The sequence below is a fragment of the Callospermophilus lateralis genome, chromosome 7, assembly GCF_048772815.1.
Source record: "Callospermophilus lateralis isolate mCalLat2 chromosome 7, mCalLat2.hap1, whole genome shotgun sequence".
Lineage (NCBI taxonomy): Eukaryota > Metazoa > Chordata > Mammalia > Rodentia > Sciuridae > Callospermophilus > Callospermophilus lateralis.
The window spans coordinates 118,114,926-118,141,623 of record NC_135311.1 but is presented as its reverse complement, the minus strand read 5'-3'; the positions used below and the strand labels follow the sequence as shown (position 1 = coordinate 118,141,623).

Genomic DNA, 26,698 nt, shown 5'->3' with positions numbered 1-26,698 from the left:
GATGGGAGGCAGGAGTGAGTTCTGGAGTGAGATGATAGTGGAGAAGGGTTGACACAGTCTATGAGGGATGGAAGTAATCAGGGACATGAAGAAGATTCCTGTGCAGCCCTGAGCCTAATTGGGATTGAAACCATGTGTTTATAGTTATTCCTAAGGTACCATTCTGAGTGTGTTTTATACAATAGTAAGCAAGCTTTGATTTAGAAAGTAGAGAGATCAGGTGGTTGGATGGGCTGGGATTTTGAAAGAATGATAGACATTATGAGATTTAAGTAGCAGAGGTCAAGAAGGGAAATCAAGGAAGAGATGATAGTGGAGAGAAAACAGCATATTGGGACTAAGTGCATCAGAGAGAGAGAGGTGAGGTTCTACAGTTTATTCCTATTCCAGTTCAGATCTCTTTTTCCCTTCCTACCTTTTTCCCTTATCAGACTGGGATTGGAGATTGGAACACTTGGATTCTGGATAGACCCTGGGATCAAGTCCTTTCCCCTCAAATTTCCTCTTCTCAGAAGGCATTCACACCCACTTTTTCAGGCCCTTGAGAAACAGGATCACCTTGGAACATGTTAGAAATGCAGAATTTCAGGCTGCACTCTAGACCTATTAAATCAGAATGCATTTTAATAAACCTCCAGGTGATGGATGGGAATATTGAAGTTGAAGAAGCATTTCCATAGACAAGATGTTAGGAGTAAATACAATTGATGGGACATTGCCTTACTTTGAATAACTTCCAAAAGCTTGAAGTGGTAGTCTCTCAGCTTCCACAGGCTACTCCTATCCCCCACAGGGAAGTGGTGGAATACATGGTCCAGCATTTCAAGCCTCAGATCTTTGGTGATCGCAAGCCCGTGTATGATGGAAAGAAGAACATTTACACCGTCACAGCACTGCCCATTGGCAACGAACGGGTAAGGTTGGGAGTCAGGCTAGGCCTATGTCAGGGGTCTGGAGTAGAACAGCTCATGTAAGCCCATTTGGAATCTGGAAGTCCAGAGATCCTTTTAGTCTTTTGTGCTGAGAAAATGTGTTTTAGGTTGAGGGATAGGTAGGTGCTCATGTTTATTTGGCCTATTATATGTCTGCCCCCTAAACAGACTGAAATTAGAATTAAAACAGACCTGAAGGACTTCCTACTGGGTTGAGAGGGACAGAAGCACCGAACCAAGGTAGCTGGAAACTGAGGAGCTGAATTTACTCTGAGGTCTTTATTGTGAGCCCCTATTGACTTAAAGAGCAGATTCTTGGCAGATCTTGGGGGCATTGGGACAAGGTAAGGACTGCTGGTCTGTGGGAAAGTGATGGCAGTCCTTCACTCCTTTCTCTCACCCTCCTAAAGGTCGACTTTGAGGTGACAATCCCCGGGGAAGGGAAGGATCGAATTTTTAAGGTCTCCATCAAGTGGCTAGCCATTGTGAGCTGGCGCATGCTGCATGAGGCCCTGGTCAGTGGCCAGATCCCTGTTCCACTGGAGTCGGTGCAAGCCTTGGATGTGGCCATGAGGCACCTGGCATCCATGAGGTACTGGGTGTAGTTGATATCTGGGCTACTAGTGTTGGCAGAACTGCTTTGGAGGGAGGAGGGGAGTGAGCACATATTAAGGTCCCAGAGTGTTCAATGAAAAAAAGTTGAAATCCTACCATGTGCCAGGCAAGTGTGCATATACATTTAGGTGGTTTAAATCCCAACCCTGTCCTTAGATGTCTTTGGGTCTCACCCCATCTGTCCCTGCAGGGCAGAGAAAAGGTAGAGACTTGCACAAGGTCAGTCATACAACTAGTAAAGGATCAGAGCTGGCATTAAAGCCCTGGTGTCCTGCCTTCCAGGCCAGGGCTCCTCCGTGCCCAGGATGCCTCACAGGGTGGGGGCCTGTGCCCGAGGGACCAGTTCTCTGCCTGTCCCTGCCAGGTACACCCCTGTGGGCCGTTCCTTCTTCTCACCGCCTGAGGGCTACTACCACCCGCTGGGGGGTGGGCGCGAGGTCTGGTTCGGCTTTCACCAGTCTGTGCGCCCTGCCATGTGGAAGATGATGCTCAACATTGATGGTGAGTGGGGAGAGCTATGGAGCCAGGGGCACCCCAAGTCCAGTCATCATACTCCCAGCCTCATCCCTCCCAGCTCTGCAACCACACTCCTAGTCTAATTCCTATAGCCCTGGCACCCCTTTGTCCCCCATCCCAGTACCCTATAAGGAAGAGGGTATTCATTACAATGCTTGCACTTAGTCTAGAAGACAGAACCTGAGCCGAGCTATCTCTACCCTGTCCCCACAGTCTCAGCCACTGCCTTCTACAAGGCGCAGCCAGTGATTGAGTTCATGTGTGAGGTGTTGGACATCAGGAACATAGACGAGCAGCCCAAGCCCCTCACGGACTCTCAGCGTGTTCGCTTTACCAAGGAAATTAAGGGTGAGGACTCAGCCAGGTGGGGAAGGAAAACAGTGCCCCTTTTTCTTTAGCCTTAAGAGGAAATTCCCTTGGGAGAGGCCAAGCCTGGGCACATGAGCAACCTATTCCAACTCTGACAAGTAGTGTGTGTATCTCAGGCCTGAAGGTGGAAGTGACCCATTGTGGACAGATGAAGAGGAAATACCGTGTGTGTAATGTTACCCGCCGTCCTGCTAGCCATCAGACGTAAGTTGGCAGGATTGCTTAGTCATACTCAACTGGTGGAAGAGGGTTGAGATTTCAAACACTCCCCTGAGTCCCCTTCTCTCACTGACCCTGAGAATGAGCCTTAGACTGGCCCTGTTTTTGAAGATAAGCTGTGGGAATTTGGCATCCCTCCTCCAGCCTTCCCAGATCCATTGATTGTCTTTACAGTAATTTTTACCTTCTTGATCTTCTTTCTTTCTTGGGCCTTTACTATAGAGCAGGCATATTCCATTAATTCTAGTTATTGTTCTATAAATATTAGAATCTCTCTCAATTTATTCTTCTTCCTGAAGAAAGCAGTCCAGGCTCCTGGGCTTATCCTTGGGAAAACTATATTCCAGCTCCTTTCTTGACTGAAAGCTATGCTGGACTCTATCTACTCTGTGTCAGGCTTTATGTTCAATGTTAGAAATATGTAACGATCAGATATGCTCCTGACTGGGGTGGATCATAACCTTCAAATCTTTGGCTTTTGCCATGGAGCCCAGCATTGCCTGTTTTCCCAAGAGTGGCAGTGCTCAAAGAGGTTGGGTAGAATGAAGCAATTTCTGAAACTTTTCATGGTTGTGGGTCTACAGAGGTGGGATTGAATGCTGGGTTATGATACCTCCTTTCCTTCCTTCAAACAGGTTTCCCTTGCAGCTGGAAAGTGGACAGACTGTAGAGTGCACAGTGGCACAATATTTCAAGCAGAAATACAACCTTCAGCTCAAGTATCCCCACCTACCTTGCCTGCAAGTTGGCCAAGAACAAAAGCATACCTATCTGCCCCTAGAGGTAAGTCTGCCAAGTAATGGCTGGGCTGGGGAACAGGCATTGTACCAGAACACTGATTATCAGAGGTCTGTTGATTCATTCATAATCTCTCATCCTCATTTTCAAGTTTAGAAAATTGACAAGGTGAAGAAGGCATGAGATAGGTCTGTGAAATAGAGGCCTTTGTCTTACCTGCTGAATTTCTTTTCTTATCCCTGGTTCTACCCTTGTGTTCTTTTAAGAAGCTAGGCAGAAGGGCAACATATATTTACTGTTTAGTAAGTAATTAGTTCAGTTGGGCACAGTGGACATGCCTGTAATCCCAGTGGCTCAGGAGGCTAAGGCAGGAGTATCACAAGTTCAAGGTCAACTTGAGCAACTTAGTGAGTTCATAAGTAATTTAGTGAGACCCTATCTTAAAAGTTAAAAAAAAGGCTGGAGATGGAGATGTAGCTTAGTGGTAAAGCGCATTAAAAAAAAAAGAGAGTAATCAGCATTCAAACAGATTTTCAGATACTCATGTTATCTTTCATTTTTTTAAGTTGTAGATGAACACAATACCTTTATTTTATTATATTATTTTTATGTGGTGCTGAGGATTGAACCCAGTGCCTCACAAGTGCTGGGCAAGCACTCTATCACTGAGGTATAACCCTAGCTCCTGTTATCTTAATTTCTTTTTTCCTGTTCTCCAGAGAGATCCTTCTTGACCTAGTGTACCTTATTCTACAAATGTGCATTATTCTAAATAAAATGGAAATGAATAGTACTAAATTCTGTTTCCCTGGTGGTTAATGTGTTCCTTTTGAAAAACTGTGAGCCCCAAGATTTGTCATACTTTTATACTTTGGTAGACGATTGAAATCCTGCAATTAAAGAAAAAACAGTAATGCTATTTAAGTCATAGAATACAGTGCAGAATCCCTGGGCTGTATTTGGTTTAGTATGTGCTAGACAGAATGTCTACTGGAAAACTTCTGCAGATGGCTTCATTGTTTAGTCCAATATTACTCAGAAAGTAAGGTCTGTACACCAACAGGATAGGCATCACTTGAAAGTTTATTTAAAATACAGAATCTCTTTCCATAGTACTGAGTAGAATCTGCCTTTTAACATCCAGAGGGGATTTATAATTATATTAAAGTTGGGAAGCAGTACCCTAGACTATTTTTGGTTTTCATTTATTTTTTAGTTGTAGGTGGACATAGTATCTTTCTTTCTTTTTTTTTTTTTTTTTTTTTTTTTTTGGTACTGGGGATTGAACTCAGGGGCACTTGACCACTGCGCCACATCCCAGCCCTATTTTGTATTTTATTTAGAGACAGGGTCTCACTGAGTTGCTTAGTGCCTTGCTTTTGCTGAGGCTGGGTTTGAACTCTGAATCCTCATACCTCAGCCTCCCAAGCCGCTGGGATAATAGGCATGCACCACCATGCCTGGCCCTTTATTTCATTTTTATGTGGTGCTGAAGATTGAACCCAGTGCCTCATCTGTGCTAGGCAAGCACTCTATCATTGAGCCACAAACCCAACCCCCCTAGAGTATTTTTCATCTTAGTAGCTGGAGTCAGATAGCTCAGACCAAAGCTCAAGCTTTTGTGAGTTTCTAAGATTCTGGAACTAACCCCTGGAAATGAGACTGAAGGGGAAAGAGAAGCCAAAGCGCGTAATTTTGACTTGGTTAATAGCTGGTGATGCACAGAAAGTAGGTTGAAAGCATTATGTTCTTTGAAGAATAAATAGAGATCTTTAGGGATAGTTTCAGCTAAATTGATAGTGGGTGATAATGTACTGTAAGCTGAAATTTACTAGCAAATTAACATTATTTCTGTTTAAACTATAGTTTTCAAGGTGAATAATTTTAATGATTTATATCTTGGTTTTTTATTGTTGTTGTATAACAAGTAATTTATTGAGTTCTTACTATGTATTGTGTACTCATTTATATCCTATGAATATAGAGATTAACAAGATAGACAATGTCCCTGCTGTCATGGAACTTACATTCTGAAAGGGGAAGAATAATAAGTTGATAAACAAATAAGATAGTTTCAGATGGTAGTAAGTGGTATAAAAATAATAAAACAAGGTAGGTGGGTTCAGTGATGCATGCCTGTACTCCCAGAAACTAGGGAGGCCAAGGCAGGAGGATCACAAGTTTGAGACCAGGGATAGGGATGTGGTTCACTGGTAGATTGTTTACCTAGCATGCATGAGGTCCTGGGTTTTATCCTCAGTACCCACAATTAAAAATATATATATATATATTACATCTGGTGGACTAGGGTTGTAGCTCAGTGGTAGAATGCTTGCCTAGCATGTGTGAGGCACTGGATTCAATTCTCAGTACCGCATATAAATAAATAATAAATTAAATGAAGGTCCATCAGCAACTAAAAAAGAATTTAAAAAAAAATCTTACATCTGGCATCATCCAGAAAAACAAAAAAAACAAAAACAAAAACAAAAATGTGTTTGAAGCCAGCCTCAGCATCTTAGAATCTGTTTCAGGATAAAATAAAATGTAAAGGACTGTTGGTAAAGCAGCCTTGGATTCAATCTCCAGCACCAAGGAGCGGAAAAAGGATAATAAAGCAAGTTAAGGGCATAGAAGTAAGGGTGTGAAGGGTTAGGAAACTACTTTAGTTGTTGTTGTCAGGGAAAGCCTTTTTTAGGAACTATTGAACTAAGTCCAAAATTATGCTTACCAACCTTGTAACAGCCTGAGGGTGCGGCTTTCAAGGCAAGAGGACTAGCAAGTGCAAAGGCTCTAAAGTAAGGTGGAGTTTGGTTCTCTTTTGAGGGCCAGATAGAAGGTGCTAGTAGTAGAAATGTGTTATATGATGTAATAGGAGATGATGCTGGAGAGAGGTGCAAAGTCAAATCATATAAGATATTGTGGCCAAGGGGGATTTTTTTTTTTTTTTTTAAAGACTAGCTTCATCAAGATATGATTAACATACCATAGAATGCATCTTCTTAAAATGTACAATTGGGTGGTTTCAGTGTATCACAGAGTTATGCAGCATTTTACTAATTCCAGCCATTTTCTTTACCCCCAGAAGAAAGTGCACACTCATTAGCAGTCATTCACTATTCTTTTTTTTCCCCAACAGCCGCTGGTAACCACTACTCTATTTTCTGACCCTGGATATGCCTCCTCTGAACATATCGCTTAAATAGAATTGTACAATATGTGGCCTTTTGTGAAAGATTTCTTTTATTTAGCATAATTGTTTCAGGATTCAGCTTGTTATTTTCAAGGTTCATCTGTGTTGTTCCATTGCGTGGATATGTGTCACATGTCACATTTTGTTTCTCCTTCAGTTGATGGACATTGGGTTGTTTCCACTTTTTGATATTATACATAAGGGTGCTGTGAACATTCTTATATATGTTTTTGTGTGTAAACACATGTTTTTGTTTCTCTTGGGTATGTATTTAAAGAGTGAAATCATTTATAACTGTGTTTAACATCTTGAGCTGCCAAGTGTTTCCAATATGGCCGTGTCATTTTAAAATCCTGTGAGTAAGGGTTCTAATTTCTGGTTAGTGGAATTTTATTCAAATTAGAATAGGAATCAATTGGAAAGTTGTTTGTTTTTGCAGGATGGGTATCAAACTCAGGGCCTTGTGCATACTAGACAAATGCTCAGTCACTGAGCTACATCTTTAGCCCTGGAAGATTTTTTTTTTTTTCTTAATGTATTTTTTAGTTGTATATGGACACAATACCTTTATTTTATTAATTTATTTTTATGTGGTGCTGAGGATTGAACTCAGTGCCTCATTACATGCTCTGCCACTGAGCCACAGTCTCAGCCCCAGCCCTGGAAGATTTTAAGTAAAAGAAAAACAACATGGATTATTTGAATTCCACAGCTAGAAACTAGTAATAGCTCAGTGCCTCCAATTCAAATGTTCAAATCAAAATTCATTTCTGCTTTCATTTTTCTATTTCAAATTGTGGTAAAATATATATAATATAAAATTTGCTATTTTAACTATTGAGTTTAGAGTTTCATAGCATTAAATATATATACATTATTGTAAAACTGTCATTATTCTCTATCTCCAGAAATTTTTCATAATCCCAAACTGAAACTGTACCTGTTTAATAACTCTCCATTGCCCTGTTCCTTTAGCTCTGGAAACCACCATTGTGCTTTCTGCATCTATAAATTTGACTACTCAAGAAACCTTATATAAGTTGAATCATAATATTTGTCCTCTTATTGGCTTATTTCACTTAACACAATGTCTTTAAGGTTTATGTTGTAGCATGTTAGAATTTCCTCTGCGTTAAGCCTGAATAATATTCCTTTGTGTATGCCACATTTTATCTGTTCATCCATTGATGGACATTTGAGTTACCTCTACATTTTGGCTACTGTGAGTAAAGCTGCTGTGAAAAAGGTGCACAAATACTTATTCATGTCTCTGCTTTCACTTCTTATGAGTACACACCCAGAAGTAGAATTGCTGGTTCACATGGTAATTCTGTGTTTAATTTCTTCCTTCCTTCCTTCCTTCCTTCCTCCCTTCCCTTCCCTTCCCTTCCCTTCCCTTCCCTTCCCTTCCTTCCTTTCTTTTCTTTCTTTGTTCTTCTTTTCTTTCTTTCTTTCTTTTCTTTCTTTCTGCTAGTGATTGAACCCAGGGCCTTGTGTGTGGGAAGCAAGCAGTATACAGACTGAGCTATATCCCCAGCCCTGTGTTAAATTTCTTGAATCACCATACCATTTTCCATAATGATTGTACCATTTTGCGTTCTCATTAGCAATGGTTCTGGTTTCTTTCCTCGTTAGTTTTTTGCTAGTGTTAATTCTATAGCACTGGAAACAATGGAGAGTGCTACAACTTTAAAACATCTTTAAGAGAGTAACCGCATAAATTTTAACAATGCTGGATGTCCATTAAATTGCTGATATTGTGTGTTTGTTAAAATATGGAACTTAAAAGCAGGTGACCTTGGTTTGGTTTTCCCTCCCATTTTTAGCATGAACTCTGGGAATTAGAATGAGAACCAGCATGTATATCATGTTGGTCTCAGGGAGCGTGTTATACATTTCATCTCATCTGAATAGTTACAACAACATTATGAAACAGTGTTTTTCCCCATGTCTAAGATTGTAGAAGCTGAGTCTCAGGTTAAGGGACCTGCCAAAAGTAACATCACTTAGAAATGCAAAACTGGACTTTAAACCCAAGTCTCTCAAAACCTCCTTACCCTTTATTCTGCTATAAACCTTCCCGCTCACAGCATCCTGAATATATTAGAAAGTGGCAGTCTTATACATCACTGGACATTTTTTTTTTTTTTTGTCTTTATCATTTTCTCTTGGAGCCAGAACAGATGAATCACATAGCAGGATGTTCCTCACAACAATGGTGGACACCATTGGCTGACAGTGATTTCTGTAGTCTGGGGGCTCAAGAGTTTAAAAGCCATCTGTAGTCCTCCTCAATTGTTGTAGGATGGAACAACTCACTTCCTGCCACTAGTGGAGACTGCTGTAGGAATTAATTTGTTTGAGTTTCAGTATTCAGAAGAGCTCTATCTTATAGTTTATTGAGGGTTTAATGTGCCCTAGAAATGTGCTCAGTCCTTTAAATCCTTTATTTCCTCTCCAAATGGCCCTATCAGATTGATATTGTTCTCATTTAACAGACCTGAGCTCTGAGTCTGGATCCCAAGGTTCTAATCACATAATAGTATTATTTTTTGTTTTGAATGTGAATATTTTGTAACTTATATATCAAGTAAAACTCAAGAGGAGAATACATGTATGTACAAGAGATTCTTCCCCTGGTTGACAGTGAAGGTCTCTTATAGGGTGGATTGAACTCAAGCCAGAGCTGCCTGTCCTTTTCATTTCCTCAGGTCTGTAACATTGTGGCTGGACAGCGCTGCATAAAGAAGCTGACTGACAACCAGACTTCAACCATGATAAAGGCTACAGCTAGGTCAGCCCCAGACAGACAGGAGGAGATAAGTCGCCTGGTCAGTGGGGCTGCAGAGAAATGCATGCTCATTTACTCAGTTATTGGGACCCTGGGTAGCATAGATGTTTTAATGCCCCAAAAGATCTTCCTTCAAGACAACCCAAGTTTGGATTTGGTGCCGGAGACTCCACAGGGCTGTTCTTGCTTCTTGACACTATAGCTATTTTGATTTTCCCCTCCTGATAACTTTACTGTTGTCCACTGCTGCTTCCTTCATTTTTTATTCCTCCTCCCACCTTACCTTTTAGGGCTATTTCTTGCCAACTTCAGCTTCTCTTCAGGGCTCTCTCCTTGGGACTCAGAGGGTGAGTTACGGTATTACCAAGCTGCTGTTCACCTAAGATGTCCTTCTTTGCCTGCAGATGAAGAATGCCAGCTACAACCTAGATCCCTACATCCAGGAATTTGGAATCAAAGTGAAAGATGACATGACGGAGGTGACGGGGCGAGTGCTGCCGGCGCCCATCTTGCAGTACGGCGGCCGGGTGAGCAGGGTCAGGGCCACACAACATCTCTGGGGCATATGTGGGTGGTTGGGTTATTTAACCAGGGGCTTTTGGTCCCTACCCACTTGGTTCTACTGAGGCTCACCTGGGCGCCCCCCTCTACCTATTCGCAGAACCGGGCCATTGCTACACCCAATCAAGGTGTTTGGGACATGCGGGGGAAACAGTTCTACAATGGGATTGAGATCAAAGTCTGGGCCATCGCCTGCTTCGCACCCCAAAAACAGTGTCGAGAAGAGGTGCTCAAGTAAGGAGGGTTGGTATGTGGGGTTGAAAGGGTGGGAAGAAACCCAGAGCTACTGCTCCCTGCTGCCCAGGGATCAAGATGGATCTATAGTCTGTTCTTTCTGTCTTATCTCTGCCTGCCTTGTCCTTTCTGGCTGAGACTTCTTCCTTTTCCTTTTTTGTCCATCTGTGGTTAGGAGACTTCAATAAGGAGCCGTGTCTGTACCAGAGATGATGATTTTAGGATATGAGTCTCCTAAGTGAGAGTTTAATTATTTTGTTGCAATTATTATCATTGGTAATAAGTAGTGGTAGTGATAACTATAATGTTTATGACACATTTTATTTAAATACCTAATTTATGTTTTCCCATTTCATCTTCATAATGAATAGGTAGTGCTATTTCCATTTTCAGGAGACTGTAGCTCAGAGAGGTTAATAAGTAACTTGTCCAAAGTTTACACATCAAGAAAGTGTCAGAGTTGGGATCAAATCAAATCTGAGCTTCAAAACTTACGTTGCTAGTTGGAAACAAACAAACAAACATAACAAGCAGCTTGGTTAGCTCAGAGGTGAGCTGTCCTCTCCTATCCACAGAATTTGTTCTGTCAGGTCCAAGTGACCTGAATTAGGTGAATGTGACTAGTAAGGGTCTCTGCACCCTCATGGCTGAGTGACTTGGAGTAGATGGCAGCTGTGGGGAAAGTGAAATAGCTGAATGGCTTAAGGAAACAAGCTAGGGGAATAATGACTTCAGTGAATGAATGAATAAGTGAAGTCACTGACCCTTTCTCTACAATCCTTTGTTTTTAAACAAAAAACTTATTGAGGTATGTTTTTAAAAAATACCACAGTACTTAAAGTGTACTGTTCAGAGATTTATGCTGTGATGTTTGTGTGTTTGTGTGTGTGTGTGTGTGTGTGTGTGTGTATGTGTGTGTATGTATGTATCAGTGAGTGACACAGAGTGAGAGAGAGAGAGATTGAGAGATTGAGAAGAGAAGAGGAAATGTAGTTATGGTACTGGGGGATTGAACCCAGGGTGTTCTACAACTGAGCTACATCCCTAACACTTTTTTATTTTAAGTTTTATTTATTTATTTTTGTGATACTGGAATTGAACCCAGGGGGGCTCTACCACTGAGCTACAACCCCAGTCCCTTGTATTTTTTTTATTTTGAGACAGGATCTCGCTAAGTTGCCAAGGCTGGCCTTGAACTTGCTATCCTCCTGCTTTTAGCCCCCTGAATTGCTGGGATTACAGGCATGTGCTACCACCATTATTTTTATTTTATTTTGCGTCCTTCTTAATTTTATTTTTATTTTAAGACCAGGTCTCACTAAGTTGCTGAGACTGGCCTCAAACTTGTGCTGCTCGTGCCTCAGCCTCCTGAGTTGCTGGGATTTTATGTCACCATCCCCACCTTTTGCTATCTTGATGTGGTGGCTCTCTGGATGTGGAATGGGGTCAGTGTACTCTGGGTATGAATTAGAGTCAGTGGAGCTCGTCATTTGGGGTTGTGATGAAGATAATGAAGACATGTGCCCTTGTGGGTTCAGATGGTCTTGGAGTCTTCATAAGAATTAGTTCTAGCAGTTCCTAATAAATCCACTGACTCTAGACCCTGCCCTTGCTCTTCTGCCCTCTCCTTACCATTTCCAGATAAACAACCACCACTGTCATAATTATGGTTTCTCTTAAATGGAGATTTTTTTGGGGGGGGAAGGTCCCTTTTCTTGGGTTCTTTGGATTTAGCTCCATTTGGGATAAGCTGCTCTTGCACTTGGCCTAGCATTGGAGGGTTGGCCCTTAGCAGTATTAGAAGGGCTCCCATTTTTTTTCCTTTGAGCCTGATCATTTCATTGGTAGCTCTATTCTCTGTATACTTCTCTCTTACTTCCATGTTCTTTCATTGTCTAATTTTTTTGTTTGTGTGTGTTTGTGTGTGTGTGTGGGGGGCAGTCTATTGTTTGGATCATTTTGAGGCATCAGGAATTGGTAAAACTACCATCTCAAGAGTTGGAATTTCATTGGGCATTTTCCTCTCTCAGTGACCCCCTAGGTATAGGGGGTGAAAATGTGATATGTGCATCTGGATCAGTGACACCCCATTATATGTGTGATTGTGAGCCAAAGGTAAAGACTTCTGAGTCTTCAGCAATGGCACTGGGTGAGATTGTCCAGGGAAAATGTGCATACTAAGCAGAGGCTGAAAATAGAGAAAATAGAAAGTAAACAGAAAAATGTCTCCAAATGTGGAGGAGGCAGTGCGATTCAGAAGCACAGAGAAAGAGCCCCCTTTTTATTTGAGAATGGGGGAAGAAATGAAGTGAAGTAAGAGAAATTAGTAATTGGGAATAGATAAGGAAGTTCTTTGAACCCTCAGGATTTTTCTTCTGGCTAAGGAGACTCTATTACTGTTGGGTCAGATTTCAAAACCTTCCCCCTCATAGATGTTTCTTAGTACTTTTTGGTCCTTAGCACTGGGTACAGTATCCCAAATGTGGTCTGTTATTTAGAGAAGATTGGGAATACCCCTTCCCTTGAAGAAGGGACTCACTTTTAATGAAGTCTGGTAACTCATTGGCATTTTTGGTAGTTACAGCAAGTTGTGTGCAAGGCAGAGAAATGGAAGAAATGATGTTAGTGGACCTATGAGAGCCCTACCTCTTGTTTTCAGGAGACAATGCTTAGGTTATATTTTTTTTATTCTAACATTTCTTTTGAAAAAAAATTTAAATAATAAATGTAGAGGATAATACACCTTTCATATATCCATTATCCAGAGTTTTGTCAGTTACCTTATCCTTTTTTCAAAAGTAAATATTTAAGTTTGGCATTTCTTTATATCCTTCATTCTAGTCCCATTCCTCCCTTCTGATGTGGCATCTAAACAACTATTTTTGTTCTCTATTTGTACATTATTGCATTTTTGTGATGCTGTGGATTAAACCCAAGGCCTTTCACATGCTAGGCAAGCAGCACTCTAACACTGAGTGTGTTTGATTAATTTTTAAAAATTTGTTAGTGTTTTTTGTTTTTTTTTTGGTATTTATTTTTTATTTGTAAATGGACACAATAAAGGTTTATTTATTTTTATGTGAATTGAACCCAGTGCCTCACACATGCCAGGCAACTGCTCTACCACTGAGCTACAACCCAAGCCTGAGTGTGTTTAAAGATCTTTTTTTTTTTTTTTAAGAATTTTTAAAAATATATTTATTTATTTATTTTTTTAGTTGTAGTTGGACACAACTCCTTTATTTGTTTGTATGTGGTGCTGAGGATCAAATCCAGGGCCTCGTGCTTGCTAGGCAAGCATGCTTCCCCTGAACCACAGCGCCAGCACATGTTTAAAGATTTTTAAAAAATTAAATTTCTGCTGCCTGTTTCAGTCTGTCAGTTTATTTTTGTAGGTTGATTTTTTTTTTTAAACTATATTGCATATGTATCCTGTCTACCAACTTTGTTTTCTTTTCCCAAGGTAAAGCCCTAAACTAAAGGAAAGAAGCTTATTTAGTTAGCTCAAGGTATCAAAGAACCAGTAGGGGAGGAGGAAGCTTGTTTTTACTGAGCATCTCTTGAGCTCCCATCACTTTGGAACCTCATTTATTTTGAGCAAAAGGCCTTACAGTTAGACATCTGCCTATTTCTTTGCATATATAATGAAGCACAGCTTTCAGCTGCTTGAATCAGGGACAAGGTAGGAGCCCTGGGAATACCTACAGGTCCTTTCTCTGGGGCTTTCTCCACTTCCTTGGTGTTCTCTCTGTTGCACACTTGGCAAGCTCTGTCTTGTCCTATTCAACCATTAATGTACTTTTTTTCCACTATCTGCTCATGACTCATTCATGTGCCTTAATAAGTGATTAGCACCTAAGATGGAGACACTCATTTGAGTTTTAAAGTGGGACTTACTGGCTCCTATCACAATCGTGCTTGTGCTACAGGAACTTCACAGACCAGCTGCGGAAGATTTCCAAGGATGCAGGGATGCCCATCCAGGGTCAGCCTTGTTTCTGCAAATACGCACAAGGGGCTGACAGTGTGGAGCCCATGTTCCGGCATCTCAAGAACACCTACTCAGGGCTGCAGCTCATTATCGTCATCCTGCCAGGGAAGACACCAGTGTATGGTACAGTTCTCTTGGGACAGTGATAATGATGATAGAACACTTCTTGGGATAGCTCCTGGGGGGGTTTTGGTGGAGTTGATGGAGAGTTTTGATTTCTGCCAAAGGTGTCCCATGTTAGTATTCCTCTTATGAGAGAAATATCAGCCTATATGAGCTATTGGGTCATCCTAGATTTTATTTACCTGCTCACAGTCCCTCCCAGTAATATTTATTGGGGACCTTGTGTGCTGGTCTTTCTGCCAGCCTCAGATGGCCAGATACACAGATGGGTCAGTTGAGATTCCTGTCCTTAGGAGTGTGTAGTTTATTAGGACATTGTGCAGCCCAAGCAAAGATATGGTGGTTCTGCTAATGTTCTGTTATCTGATAATGATGTGACTTTTTAAGAGGTTTCTGTCTTCCCTTTTTTCTCTCTTTTAGAAAAGAAATGACTATGTATGTCTCTGTTAGCACTTTTCTCTTATTCCATTTGCTCAGCAGCTCTGTGCTCTTGCTCCCATCCGGTTCTGTTATCTTTGGTAATTCATATACCTTTCAAGCTTCAAACATTTTTAGATTTCCCCCTCTGGCAATACGTTACTACAATTGTGTGTGTGTGTGTGTGTGTGTGTGTGTGTGTGTTTGTTTGTTTCTGAGGATTGAATCCAAGGCCTACGCATGCTAGGCAAGTGCTTTACCACTGAGCTACATTCCAGTTTTCTTCTTCCCTTGACTTCTGGATGTTTTCTCCTATCTCTCAATTTTGTCATTATCAGGAATGTTTGGAATTCTCTGGCATTCTGTCCTCTGCTTTTACATTCTGTTGATACTCCCATTCATTCCAATTGCTTAGGTTATCGCCTCTTGTTTATAAGTTATAGTACTAAAATCTTGATCCAGCCCTTGAACTCTCTGGCCTCTTTCTTCTGCAAGTTGTTGGTCATCTATTCTAACTTTTATTCACAAGTCTTTCCTGAGTAGGTTACCAGATAAGATTTTGTGACTGTCCTATAAAAAACATCTTCAGGGGCTGGGGTTGTTGCTCAGTGGTAGAGCACTCACCTAGCAGGAGTAAGTCACTGGGTTCAATCCTTAGCACCACATAAAAATAAGATAAAGGTATTGTGTCCACCTACAACTAAAAGTACATATTAAAAACAAAAACGAAAAAACACTTTCATTGGTCCCCATTCACTACTATGTTAAGGGCTTTGTGGGTCCTGAACTTAGTTTAACCTCTTCAGTTTTGTCTTGCACTGCTTACTTGCTATTCATATTAGAAAGATCTGGAATTGGAACTGAATTTAAGTCCTGTATGTACCAGTCAACTGGCTTAGACAAATTACCTAACTTTTCTGAGCCTCATTAATTAATGATATAAAAATCATCTAGCAGAGTGCCTGGCACCATAGTAGATCCATTTTAAATCACGTTCCTTGTCTGTGCTTTCCACTCTCTGGTTTGGCTCTCATCATTTTGTCTTTGTCTGGCTATCTGACTACTCTTCTTGTTCTTCTCTTTTGCCCTTAAAATTCTCTCCATCCTTTGAGACCCAGTTTAAATGCTGCTTATTCCTTATTCCTGTCATTCCACCTGGAGGATGAACTTGTCTTTCTGGATTCCTGATTTATCAGGCCGCTGATCAGTTACTACCTTGTTTAATTTTGAGTGTGGAATATATCTGACTCTGCTCTGAAACCTTCTTGCCTCTGCACATATAGAAGATACTATCTTATGTTGTTATGATACTCAATAATATCTTATGAAGGGAAGTTGGTTGACCTTCAGGCTATTTCTCTCTTAAAGGGCCTTATATTCATAGTCCTGAAAGAAAGATAAGGATGCTTTTTAGGAGAACTGCCTTGAGTAAGTATCCCTGTGTGTGGTTCCCTCTGTTACAGGAAAATTCAGTGTTTTGGCTTACTGCTGGAATCTATGTAGTACAGCTTTCTGGGGAGGCAGTACTTGATCAGAATTTTCCCCTTGCTGGGCTCAGTAATATTACACCTCTCCCCAGCCTTGTGCCTTTATTAGGTCCTTGGGTTTCTTCCATTTACATGGAGTTCCTTGGTTATACTATCTGGACATGAGACTATCTGCCTGAAAATTAAGCCAGCAGATAAGAGAAGCAGTCAGATTCTACTAAAGACCCTTCAGGAGGCTGGGTGAAATGACACTCTCCCTGTGATGGTCAGATCAAGGTCTTGTTGACTTTGTGGTTGCCCTGAGAGTGTAGACAGTGTCAAATTTGCTCAGTTCTGATGTGGTACTATATATATCCAGTTTTCATTATATTTTGTATTTTCTCTCCATTAAATTGATACCATTTACTTTTTAAAAAATGCAACTTTTTATTAAATTATAATAGATACATAGAAATCTGAAGTGTTTAGCTCAATGAATTTTCACTGTCAACAGTGTAATCAGTACTTAGCAGAACATTATCACCACTCAGCTACCAGTCACTGAGGGAACCCCTATTCTGGTTTCTAACACCATAGATTAGTTTTGCATATTTTTAAAATTTCATGTAAATGTAATCACAGTGTATGTATTTTTTGTGTGTCTGGCTTCTTTCAGGCAATATTAAATTTGTGAGATTTATTTGTGTTGTGTTTAGTTGTAGTTTGTTACAGGTTTTCCATCATGTGAATATAACACATCTTACATGTATCTGTCCATTTTACTGTTAATACACGTTTGTATTGTCTTCAGTTTTTTAAAAAAATATTTTTAGTTGTAGATGGACATAAAATCTTTATTTACTTATTTATATGGTGCTGAGAATTGAACCCAGTGCTTCACACATACTAGGCAAGTGCTCTACCACTGAGCTGCAACCCCAGCCCTAGTCTTCAGTTTTGACTACTATAAATAATGCTTGTACATGTCCTTTGAACACCTGTGCATATTTCTATTGAGTGTATATTACCAACTAACATACCAATAGCAGTGTGTGATAGTTCTAGGAGTTTCAAATTCTTATTAAATTTGGTATTCTCTTTTTCATTTTAGCCATTCTTTGGGGTTTTTAATGATATTATTGCATTATGCTTTTAATTTGATTTTCTTGTAACATAAAGTTGAATATCTTTGTCTTGACTAGTCACTAGCCTCTTTTGTTAAGTACCTGATCAAGTCTTTAAAATACTAGTTTTTTCCCTTTGATATCATTAACTCCAAAGGACATTTCTGATCATCATTTTACCACTTTCTTAGATACATTTGACTTTTATTTTTGTTCCTTTTGGTATTGGGGATTGAACTGAGGGGAGCTTAGCCATTTTCCCAGCCCTGTTTTATTTTTTTTTTTTTTTTAAGTTTTAGACAGGGTCTCACTAAGTTGCTTAGGGCCTCACTATGTTGCTGAAGCTGATCCTGAACTTGAGATCCTCCTGCCTCAGCCTCAAGAGTTTCTGGGATTACAGACGTGGGCTGCTACACCTGGTTTGCATTTGACTTTCTTGTTCACTTGCTCCTTCTTGAAATACTGTCTTCCCTTGGTGTTCACCATGCAACACTGTCTTTTTCTTCCTTATAGCTCTTTGGATTTTTGCTCCTTGCAGACCCATCTTCCTGTTCTGCAAATACTGGGAGTTCCTCAAGATTCAAATCTAAGCCCTCTTTTCACTCTATCTTCCTTAATGATCTCATCAAGATCATGCCTTCAGTTACTGCCTGTACTTAAATATTGCAGAAATTTCTTTTGAGCTTCCAACCCGTATGTCCATTTGCCTAGTTGATAACCTTAGTGGGATGACAAAAAACACTTCAAACTAAACATGTTTCTCAAATAATTTGATAGAAAAGCTAGAAACTTAAAATTTATCCATAAAAATCTCTTCTCTTTCTTATGCATCTTGTCTATAACTGAGTTCCTAAAATCAAATATCTTCTGAATCTATTTGTTTCCATCTCAACAACTCAACTTTAATTTTTTTTTTTTAAATTTTAAAAGTTGTTTTTTGTTGAGGGATGGGCAGTGTTGGAGATTGAACCCAGGGCCTGGTGCATGCTAAGCACAAGCTTTACTACTGAACTATGTCTTCAACTCCTTGACTTTATTCTTAACCCACTAAGTCCCAAATTTTCAATTCTGTGAATATTTCAATGAAATTAACACATGTGCATTAAAATAGATTGGAAAACATAATCTAGTTCTCATATAATTTATTATTTAGTATTAATTACAATAACATTAATGAATATTATCACTAATTATTCATTTACTACTTTTCTCAAAAGAATAGAACTCTAGAAATATTTATTTCAAAGTTACCATGATACATTGTTTGCTCAATATAAGGGTTTTTTTTTTAAACATTTATTTATTTACTTTAGTTTGACACAATACCTTTGTTTATTTTTATGTGGTGCTGAGTATCTAACCCAGTGCCTCACGCATGCTAGGCAAGTGTTCTACCTCTGAGCCACAACTTCAGCTTTCAATTTAAGTTTTTTGTTCCATAAGTGGGATAATGGGACATAATGGGTTAATCTAAGCCACCCTCATCTTTTCCATAGATTAGCCTGATTACCACATTTTTTTTCTGTTACAACATGGTCCCATGCCTCTCCTTTTTAGCCAATATGGCCTTCCAATTTCTCAAATATATCGTACTATCTATCTCCTAGCAGAGTACATGTTTCCTTTGCCTGAAATGTTTCCTCTCAAATCCCTCCTTTAAGCCCTTTGCTGCCTTCAGATTTCATTTTCATCATTTCTTACTCAAGAATATTTTTCTGACTAGTATATTACCCCCTATTATGTTCTCGAATAGCTCCACATGGTTTTCTGTTGTAGCATTTATCAGTGTTAGAATTTTCATGGTTTTTAAAATTAGTCACAAGTAAGCATTGTAAGAGCAGTGTTTATGATATGTTTTCTGCTCACTATTATGTTCCTTAACACTTCATAACACTATGTAGCATTCAGTAGGCATTCAGTAAATACTTGTTAAATATGTTAATCATTTTTCTCCTTTCCTGTAGCTGAGGTGAAACGAGTTGGAGATACTCTTTTGGGAATGGCAACACAGTGTGTGCAGGTGAAGAACGTGGTCAAGACCTCGCCTCAGACTCTATCCAACCTCTGCCTCAAGATCAATGTCAAACTTGGTGGCATTAACAACATCCTAGTCCCACACCAGCGGTATGAACTCTGATCTTGTAGAGGTACCTTGCTGGGGATTAATGAACAGACAGGCCCTTGGCCAGGCAGAGTGAATCAGACTTAAGAGGGAGAAGAACAAAGTGAGTGCTAGATGGTGCTAGGCAGAGAAGATCCAATTCCTCACCATTTTGTTTTCTCTTCTTTGCTCAGCTCTGCTGTCTTTCAACAGCCAGTGATATTCCTAGGAGCAGATGTTACACACCCCCCAGCAGGGGATGGGAAAAAACCTTCTATCACAGCAGTGAGTAATATGCTTCAGCTTCCTCATAAGGTTCTCCTCTTAACTCTGAGTCCTCAAGACTGTGCATGATTTCCTTCCCTCAGCCCAGGCTCTTCTTGACCCTGGGTAAGACCCTGCAGCTCACCATCCCCTTTACCCTTAAAGCTCTGCGTAATATCTTTTTTGGGGGAAAGATTAGTGAGAATACAGCCTAAGGACAGAAACTGTAGCCAGTCTCCCATCACACTTGCTCTGCATTTGAACTTTTCTCTTTCTACACTTGCTTTTAGGATATGGGGAAGTATATATCTTCTCTGAAATCCCTCTTAAGGGATTACTTAGTTCCTGGGATTGTCCTTTCCTCTGCTCCATCCCCACCCTTAATCTGTCTAGTTGATTAGATGTCTCTCCAATGCCTCTTCTGATTTTTTGGCTCCCTGTCTCTTAGGGGCTTCCAAATTGCTAGGGATCAACAATTACTTCATACTTCTATTTCTTCAGCTTTCTTATTTCTCTAGATAGATTTGTCTTAATTTGGTAAGGCAGACAAAACCTATAATATGCTTATTCTGATTTGCTTGTGGCCATCCCTCTTATGCTATGGTCATTCTCTCTTTGGAAATTGACATACTTCCATCAACTACAAGATGGTCATGGTTCCTGGATAGATTACTAATTAAATGGAGAAAAGGATAAACTTGCCCTGGATGAGTCATTGAGTTAGTAGTGCCAAATCTTCACATGTTCTTTTGCAAGGGATAGAGCTAGGCCTTATGCACGATGCTTTGTAGATATCACACCACCATTGAAAGCAAGTATTCTTACCAGGATTAAGTAAATTCTGAAAGTACAGTAGAACAGACTTTTTGAATCCAAGACCCTGCTCATTTGGTTGCACAGTTTTTTTGCTAAAAAACCTTTCCTCAAACCCACATTCTGACAGGGAAGGTGATATATTGGTGGCTGATCCTTTCTTTTTGATTGTCAGGTAGTAGGCAGTATGGATGCCCACCCCAGCCGATACTGTGCTACTGTGCGGGTACAGCGACCACGGCAGGAGATCATTGAAGACTTGTCCTACATGGTGCGTGAGCTGCTCATCCAATTCTACAAGTCCACCCGCTTCAAGCCTACGCGCATCATCTTCTATCGAGATGGGGTCCCAGAAGGCCAGCTTCCCCAGGTAGGGCCCATGTTGAGGCCAGAGGGCAAGGTGCTTTTCTAAGCTGTTGGCTCTGGGAGAGTGCCAGTTCTTCAGGAGCTTCTCTAAATGGGGTAGGCTTGTGGGCAAGGATCAAACTGAGAGGTGAGTATTAAGCATCTATAGACTTTTCTTCTTAAAACAGAAAGCCCTTGATGCCTGTTTACCGGTTGGTTCATATTGGAGACTGCTTTAGATCAGTCTTTCTCATTCCTCTCCCTCCCTCCCCCAGACCAATGATTCTCAAATATATCAACGTAACCTGGAGGAACTGTTTAAACAGTTTGTGGCTCTACCCTTGCAATTTCTGTTTCAATGAGTCTAGGATGCAATCCTAGAATCTTTAAAACTTACAGGTTCCTGGATTATGCTACTGGGCTAGAGACCACACTTGAGAACCTATTGTTGACCTTTTTTCATAATGTTACTCCTATTTATTCTCACTACCAACCCTCATATTCTATTGCTTAGACTAGTATACTGAACTGCTTTTCTTAATTACCTTTGTGTGTGTGCATATGTGTTATTGAGGGTCAAACCCAGGGCTTTGTACATGGTATGCAAGTGCTCTACCACTGAATTATATCTCCAGCCCTTAACTACCATTTGATAGTATTATGACTATAGTTTATTGGGCACATCTTATGCTGTGAACTGTGCTGTAGCATTTTAAGTATGTTCTATTTAATGCTTACACTTGCCAAGGAGAAATAATAATTTTATCATTGCCATTTGACAGATGAGGAAACAGGTTTGGAAATGTTAAATGAGTCTTCATTGTCACTCAAGCTGATAAGTAGTATTGGGATTCGGACACGTTGTTCTTATTCTGGAGTCCATTCTCTTAAACATTGAACTCAGTTTCTCCAAGTCATCCATTATTTCCTAAATGCCAGACAAATTTATCATATCACTTCTGTATTCAGAAATCTCTAGTAGCTTCACAAAGCTATGAGTTAAGATTCAACTGATTAGCAAAATTATCAGCAGTTATTAATCCATACTGCTTTTTATGCTTTTATTTAATTTCTTAGTCTTCACAATGGCTTTGTAATTCTTACTAGTAACATTAATAGATATAGTGAAAGTGAGATTTAGAGGGGTTATATAACTTGCTGAAGGTGATACAACTATATGAAGCTTGGGTTTAAGCTTAGTTCTAGTTGTTTCCAAGGTCTTTCCTTTTTTACTGTACAGTCATGTGTGTGTGTGTGTACATGTATGTGTGTTGGGGGGTTGCTGTTGGGGATTGGATCAAAAAGACCTTGGGCATACTAAGCTTGTGCTCTACCATTGAGTTATACCCAACCCCTTCCATATAATTTTCACTTCCTATTTCTGATGTCTATGATCACAGGTAACTATTGTCTATGATTTTTACACTGTGATGACTTCATTAACTCATTCATTTTCTTATAATCTTACATCTTTATGGGATTGGATTCATCTACTCCCCCTGCACCTATTCAGGAACTTGTATGTCTGCTTTTCTCTGGTTGTCCAAACCCTATCTACTCTTGGAGCTCACAGGGGAATTCCCAGTATCTTCTTGATCCTGAAGTCGACCTAACTTTGAACATTGGGATTTTAGTGATTGCTCTGTGAACTTTGATTTTATGTCTTGATGTTGGGTCTCTTTATGCTTGGGAACCAGGAGGGTACTCTCTTCCTAGTCAAGGTGTTATTGAAACATATCAGGTGAACTGAGTATAAGGCTGATTTTTTGGCAGGAAAAGCCTATTATCTCTTAATTGATAAGCATCTGTTTATAAAGGGAGGCTGAGCAAAAAACCCTATTATAGGTGACAGTCTTTTAGTTCAGGAAAGCATATGAACTCAAGAGGAGTTGTGTATCTTTGTCTCCCTCCTCACCCTGTGCCTAGATCCTCCACTATGAGCTACTGGCCATTCGCGATGCCTGCATCAAACTGGAAAAGGACTACCAGCCTGGGATCACTTACATTGTGGTGCAGAAACGCCATCACACCCGCCTTTTTTGTGCTGACAAGAATGAGCGAGTGAGTGAGGGATTGAGGAGACCACTCATACCCTTATCCTGTCTCCCTTGTCTTGATAAGGAAGAAGCCCTTGAGATGAAGTCTGGGAATTTAGTCCTTGTCCTGTGCATCTCCCTGGCTCATTCCTTCCCCCTGACTCTTGTGGTCCATCCTGTACCACCTTTTTCCTTTAGTGTCCTCCTCCTCCCCTCCTTCCCTTATACTTCCTCTCCCTCCTCCTAGCTCCCTGGCCTAGACCCCATATATAGAACAACTCCCAGAGAAAGGAAAGGGAACAACTATTTATTGAACTTCTCCTATGTGCCAGATACTGTACAAGGCGTCTTCCTCACAGCAACCCTGTGAGGTAGGTACTATTATTATCTCCAGTTTAACCTCAGAAAGGTTAAAAATCTTAAAGCTAAGATTACACAGGTAATAAATGGCAAAATCAGGACTTGAACACAATTCTGTTTGATTTTAGAAGCCTATTATTTCAAGACCTAGTACCCTCTGGGAACAGTAATTTCTGTCTTGCTTTTGGGGTTCTGGTGGAGTCAGAGTAGAATTCAGCCAAGGCCTTTGTTAGAGCCAAGCAGGTCTTGGGATCTTGGTTGTGTTTCTCTCTATACAGATTGGGAAGAGTGGTAACATCCCAGCTGGGACCACTGTGGACACCAACATCACCCATCCATTTGAGTTTGACTTCTATCTGTGCAGCCATGCAGGCATCCAGGTAGTTGGGTTATGCCCTGGGGTTTCCACTGGGTCAAAGATTAGTTGGTGATTCCTACTGCCTCTAGAATATGTGAGTTATCACTGAGTGGTATTCAAATCAGGATTTCTTTCTGATTTGAATACAGAAATTTTAAAAAAAATTTTTTTATTTATTTTTATGTGGTGCTGAGGATTGAACCCAGTGCCTCACACATGCTAGTCAAGCGTTCTCCCGTTGAGCAATAACCGCAGCTCCAGGATTACGTTCTTAATAAACCCTGAGTATACTTGCAAATTGCCCATAAAAGTTTGCTTTATGACACTGGTGGTTTTGTGTCTCTGTTCATGGGTGGGTCATCCAGCCTAGCCATATTCTTAGTAGTGATTCTGTCTTTATTATCAGCCAATCTCTCTGCCCAACCTAGGACCCCTCACCTTCTTATCTTCCTAGGGTACCAGCCGACCATCCCATTACTATGTCCTTTGGGATGACAACCGTTTCACAGCAGATGAGCTTCAGATATTGACATACCAGCTGTGCCACACTTATGTACGATGCACACGTTCCGTCTCTATCCCAGCACCAGCGTACTATGCCCGCCTAGTGGCTTTCCGGGCACGATACCACCTGGTGGACAAGGAGCATGACAGGTGAGGCCTGGGATCAGCCTGGCTTCCTTTTTGCTTCAGCCTGTTCAGACTCTCCTAACTTTCCTTGGGTAGAAGGAAGTGGATGCTACTCAATTTGGTGTCCTTGAGCCCATCTGCCCAATGCCGGATTGGGGTTTTCTCTTAATGTTGGTATGGATATTGGCATACCATCACCAGGAATGGGCGAGGGAATTAGCAGTAGCTCAGTTTACCAGAAAGAACTTCTTTCATTTTTTTCCTTTTCAGTGGAGAGGGGAGCCACATATCGGGGCAGAGCAATGGACGGGACCCCCAGGCCCTGGCCAAAGCCGTGCAGGTTCACCAGGATACTCTGCGCACCATGTACTTCGCTTGAAGGCAGAACGCTGTTACCTCACTGGATAGAAGAAAGCTTTCCAAGCCCCAGGAGCTGTGCCGCCCAAATCCAGAGGAAGCAAGGAGGAGGGAGGTGGGGTAGGGAGGAGTGCAGGAGGCCTTGTTTCTTTCTACAGAGGGGGTGTAATGGTGGGGAATAGGGCCAGCAAGACAGACCACCAGCCAGAAATCTCTGATATTAACCTCATGCTCCCCACCCCTCACCTCATCTTGTCACATCTGGCCCTGACCCCACTGGACCAAGAGGGGCAGCACTGGTGCCCACCATACACACAGGTGTCTCATGTGACTCACAGTGCTAACTAAAGACTCATGCTTGACAGCTTGGTAAGGTCGGCTCTGCAGCCCTGCGGACAAAAGCTGGTAGGTTTGGGGTTGCTACTTTAGTTGGAAAAGTAAAGGGCTTGAGAAAGTGGGTGGGAGGAGGGAAGGATTTTTTTTTTTAGGAGCCTTAATCAAAAAAGGTCTAGATTTGTCTAAAAAGAAAAATGAAACCAGACCCAGATCAATATTTTAGGATACTAGATGTTTTCATGGGTTCAGAATCCAGTTTGTAGGAAGATTTTTAATGCTAATAGTTTTGGTTGCTCCTCCCCAGCTGCCACCCCCACCCACCGCCCTTATTCCTCTCCACATTTTCTACCCCACCCTATGCCTCCTTCCTGACAGTCATCCAGCCCTCCTAGCAACACTTAAGGCACTATGGCACTTAGCTCTGAAGTGACACGACCCTGTCTTCCTTCCGCCTGCTGGTGGGTAACCAGTGCCTTCCCTGTAATGGTAATGCTGCAGAACTGCAACCTTTTGTACCTTTCTTTGGGGGATGGGGTGGGGGTGGGAGAGGAGGTAGGTGGGGAAGAAATATCCTGAACACAACAAGCCTCCAGCCAGAATGCCAGCTATTTTGCATTTAAAGGAATTGACTTCCACATTCATTGAGCTTTGCAAAAGAGTACAACCTCAAGATGGTTAAAATCCATTGACATTTGCACTTTCAGACATGACAAGTCTCGGAGCTGCTGAGATGACTGGCCCTTGGCCTTTCCACTTTTGCCTCTTTTTTCCCCCATACCTGCCACCCTGCCCTGGTCTGGAGTTACTTTCATAGTATTTCTCACTCTTGGCTTCTTTTTTTTCCCCCTGATGGTCAAGTTTCTTGTGTTTCAATATTTCTTAAATGGGGTGTCTTATAACAGAAGATCCTTAGGTTTAAAATAAGAAAAAGAAAACTAAATGTTATTTTTATACCACAACTTGAGTCTGTTGCCAAAATCTGGAAATCGCTCCCATGCCTGATGAGTTTACATCCCGGAAACATTGAGCCATCAGAAGGAACTGTGTACCTGACTTGTCTTCTGGCCTGGCTAGGTAAGGGGTGGTGGTCTCCCCAAGGTGGAGCTCGGGCTCTATCCTTCCTCTGTGCAGAAAATACCTTTTTCTTGCTGCAGGCTCCCTTCTCTGCACTGTCCTGCACTCTTTCCTGCAAATGCATCTTCCCTTCCTTTGGACTGGACTGTCCTTTCACTCATCCCAGATTCTAGCATGTCCTGTGGACAGGCTGGGAATTTTGCTGCTCCCTAATGCTTCTGTTTACACAAAGGAATTTTTCCTGGTTTCCCACTAGGGCATGTGAGTGGGTGGCATGGTTTTTCCTTTTCTTTTTCTTTCTTTTTTTTTTTTTTTTTCCTTGTCTTGAGATATGGGGTTTGGCTCTCTTGCAGGACTGGAAACCAAGAGGGTTCTTATGCTGCCCTTGAAGCAAGGTCCCCTCTTTCCTTGACTGTCCCCCCCCGGACCCCATGTCCTGAGGAGTTTCAACTTCAGTGGGGAAATTCCTCTTTTTGAAGAGTTTGGGCTTGGGTATCCCCCTCTGGTTATGAAGCCATGATACCTTAGATCTAGCCCAGGCTTGGAGGCCAGCTGGAAGAAGGAGGGTCTGAATCCTGGTCTGTGGAGTTAGAGCTACCCTTTTCTTTCCAAGGCAGCCCTTGTACAGACCCAGATTTGCTATGCAAAACAATTTATCCCAGGTTCTATTCTGGTTGGCTACATTGTTCAACAACTTCATAAAACGTAGCACAAACATTCATTATGGAGAAAGCA

The 26,698-nt window shown here is 41.1% G+C and overlaps 1 protein-coding gene across 3 annotated transcripts in view; it reads left to right on the top strand.

Moving 5' to 3' along the window:
• Window positions 1-25,398, top strand: part of LOC143404774 (protein argonaute-1) — a 33,182-nt gene extending 7,784 nt beyond the window's left edge. The window contains exons 3-19 of one of the 3 annotated variants that reach the window (XM_076862963.1): window positions 794-914; window positions 1,343-1,524; window positions 1,912-2,048; window positions 2,277-2,411; window positions 2,549-2,636; window positions 3,287-3,434; window positions 9,294-9,413; window positions 9,778-9,900; window positions 10,035-10,168; window positions 14,098-14,282; window positions 19,254-19,413; window positions 19,585-19,675; window positions 20,643-20,837; window positions 22,739-22,873; window positions 23,487-23,588; window positions 24,021-24,220; window positions 24,467-25,398. In XM_076862963.1, coding sequence (XP_076719078.1) covers window positions 794-914; window positions 1,343-1,524; window positions 1,912-2,048; window positions 2,277-2,411; window positions 2,549-2,636; window positions 3,287-3,434; window positions 9,294-9,413; window positions 9,778-9,900; window positions 10,035-10,168; window positions 14,098-14,282; window positions 19,254-19,413; window positions 19,585-19,675; window positions 20,643-20,837; window positions 22,739-22,873; window positions 23,487-23,588; window positions 24,021-24,220; window positions 24,467-24,575 — 2,365 coding nt within the window. In that variant the 3' untranslated portion in view covers window positions 24,576-25,398. Of the gene's footprint in view, window positions 1-793; window positions 915-1,342; window positions 1,525-1,911; window positions 2,049-2,276; window positions 2,412-2,548; window positions 2,637-3,286; window positions 3,435-9,293; window positions 9,414-9,777; window positions 9,910-10,034; window positions 10,169-14,097; window positions 14,283-19,253; window positions 19,414-19,584; window positions 19,676-20,642; window positions 20,838-22,738; window positions 22,874-23,486; window positions 23,589-24,020; window positions 24,221-24,466 lie in introns of all 3 variants that reach the window. The other 2 variants (XM_076862962.1, XM_076862965.1) reach the window with 2 other exon arrangements.
• Window positions 25,399-26,698: the final 1,300 nt, after the last annotated feature.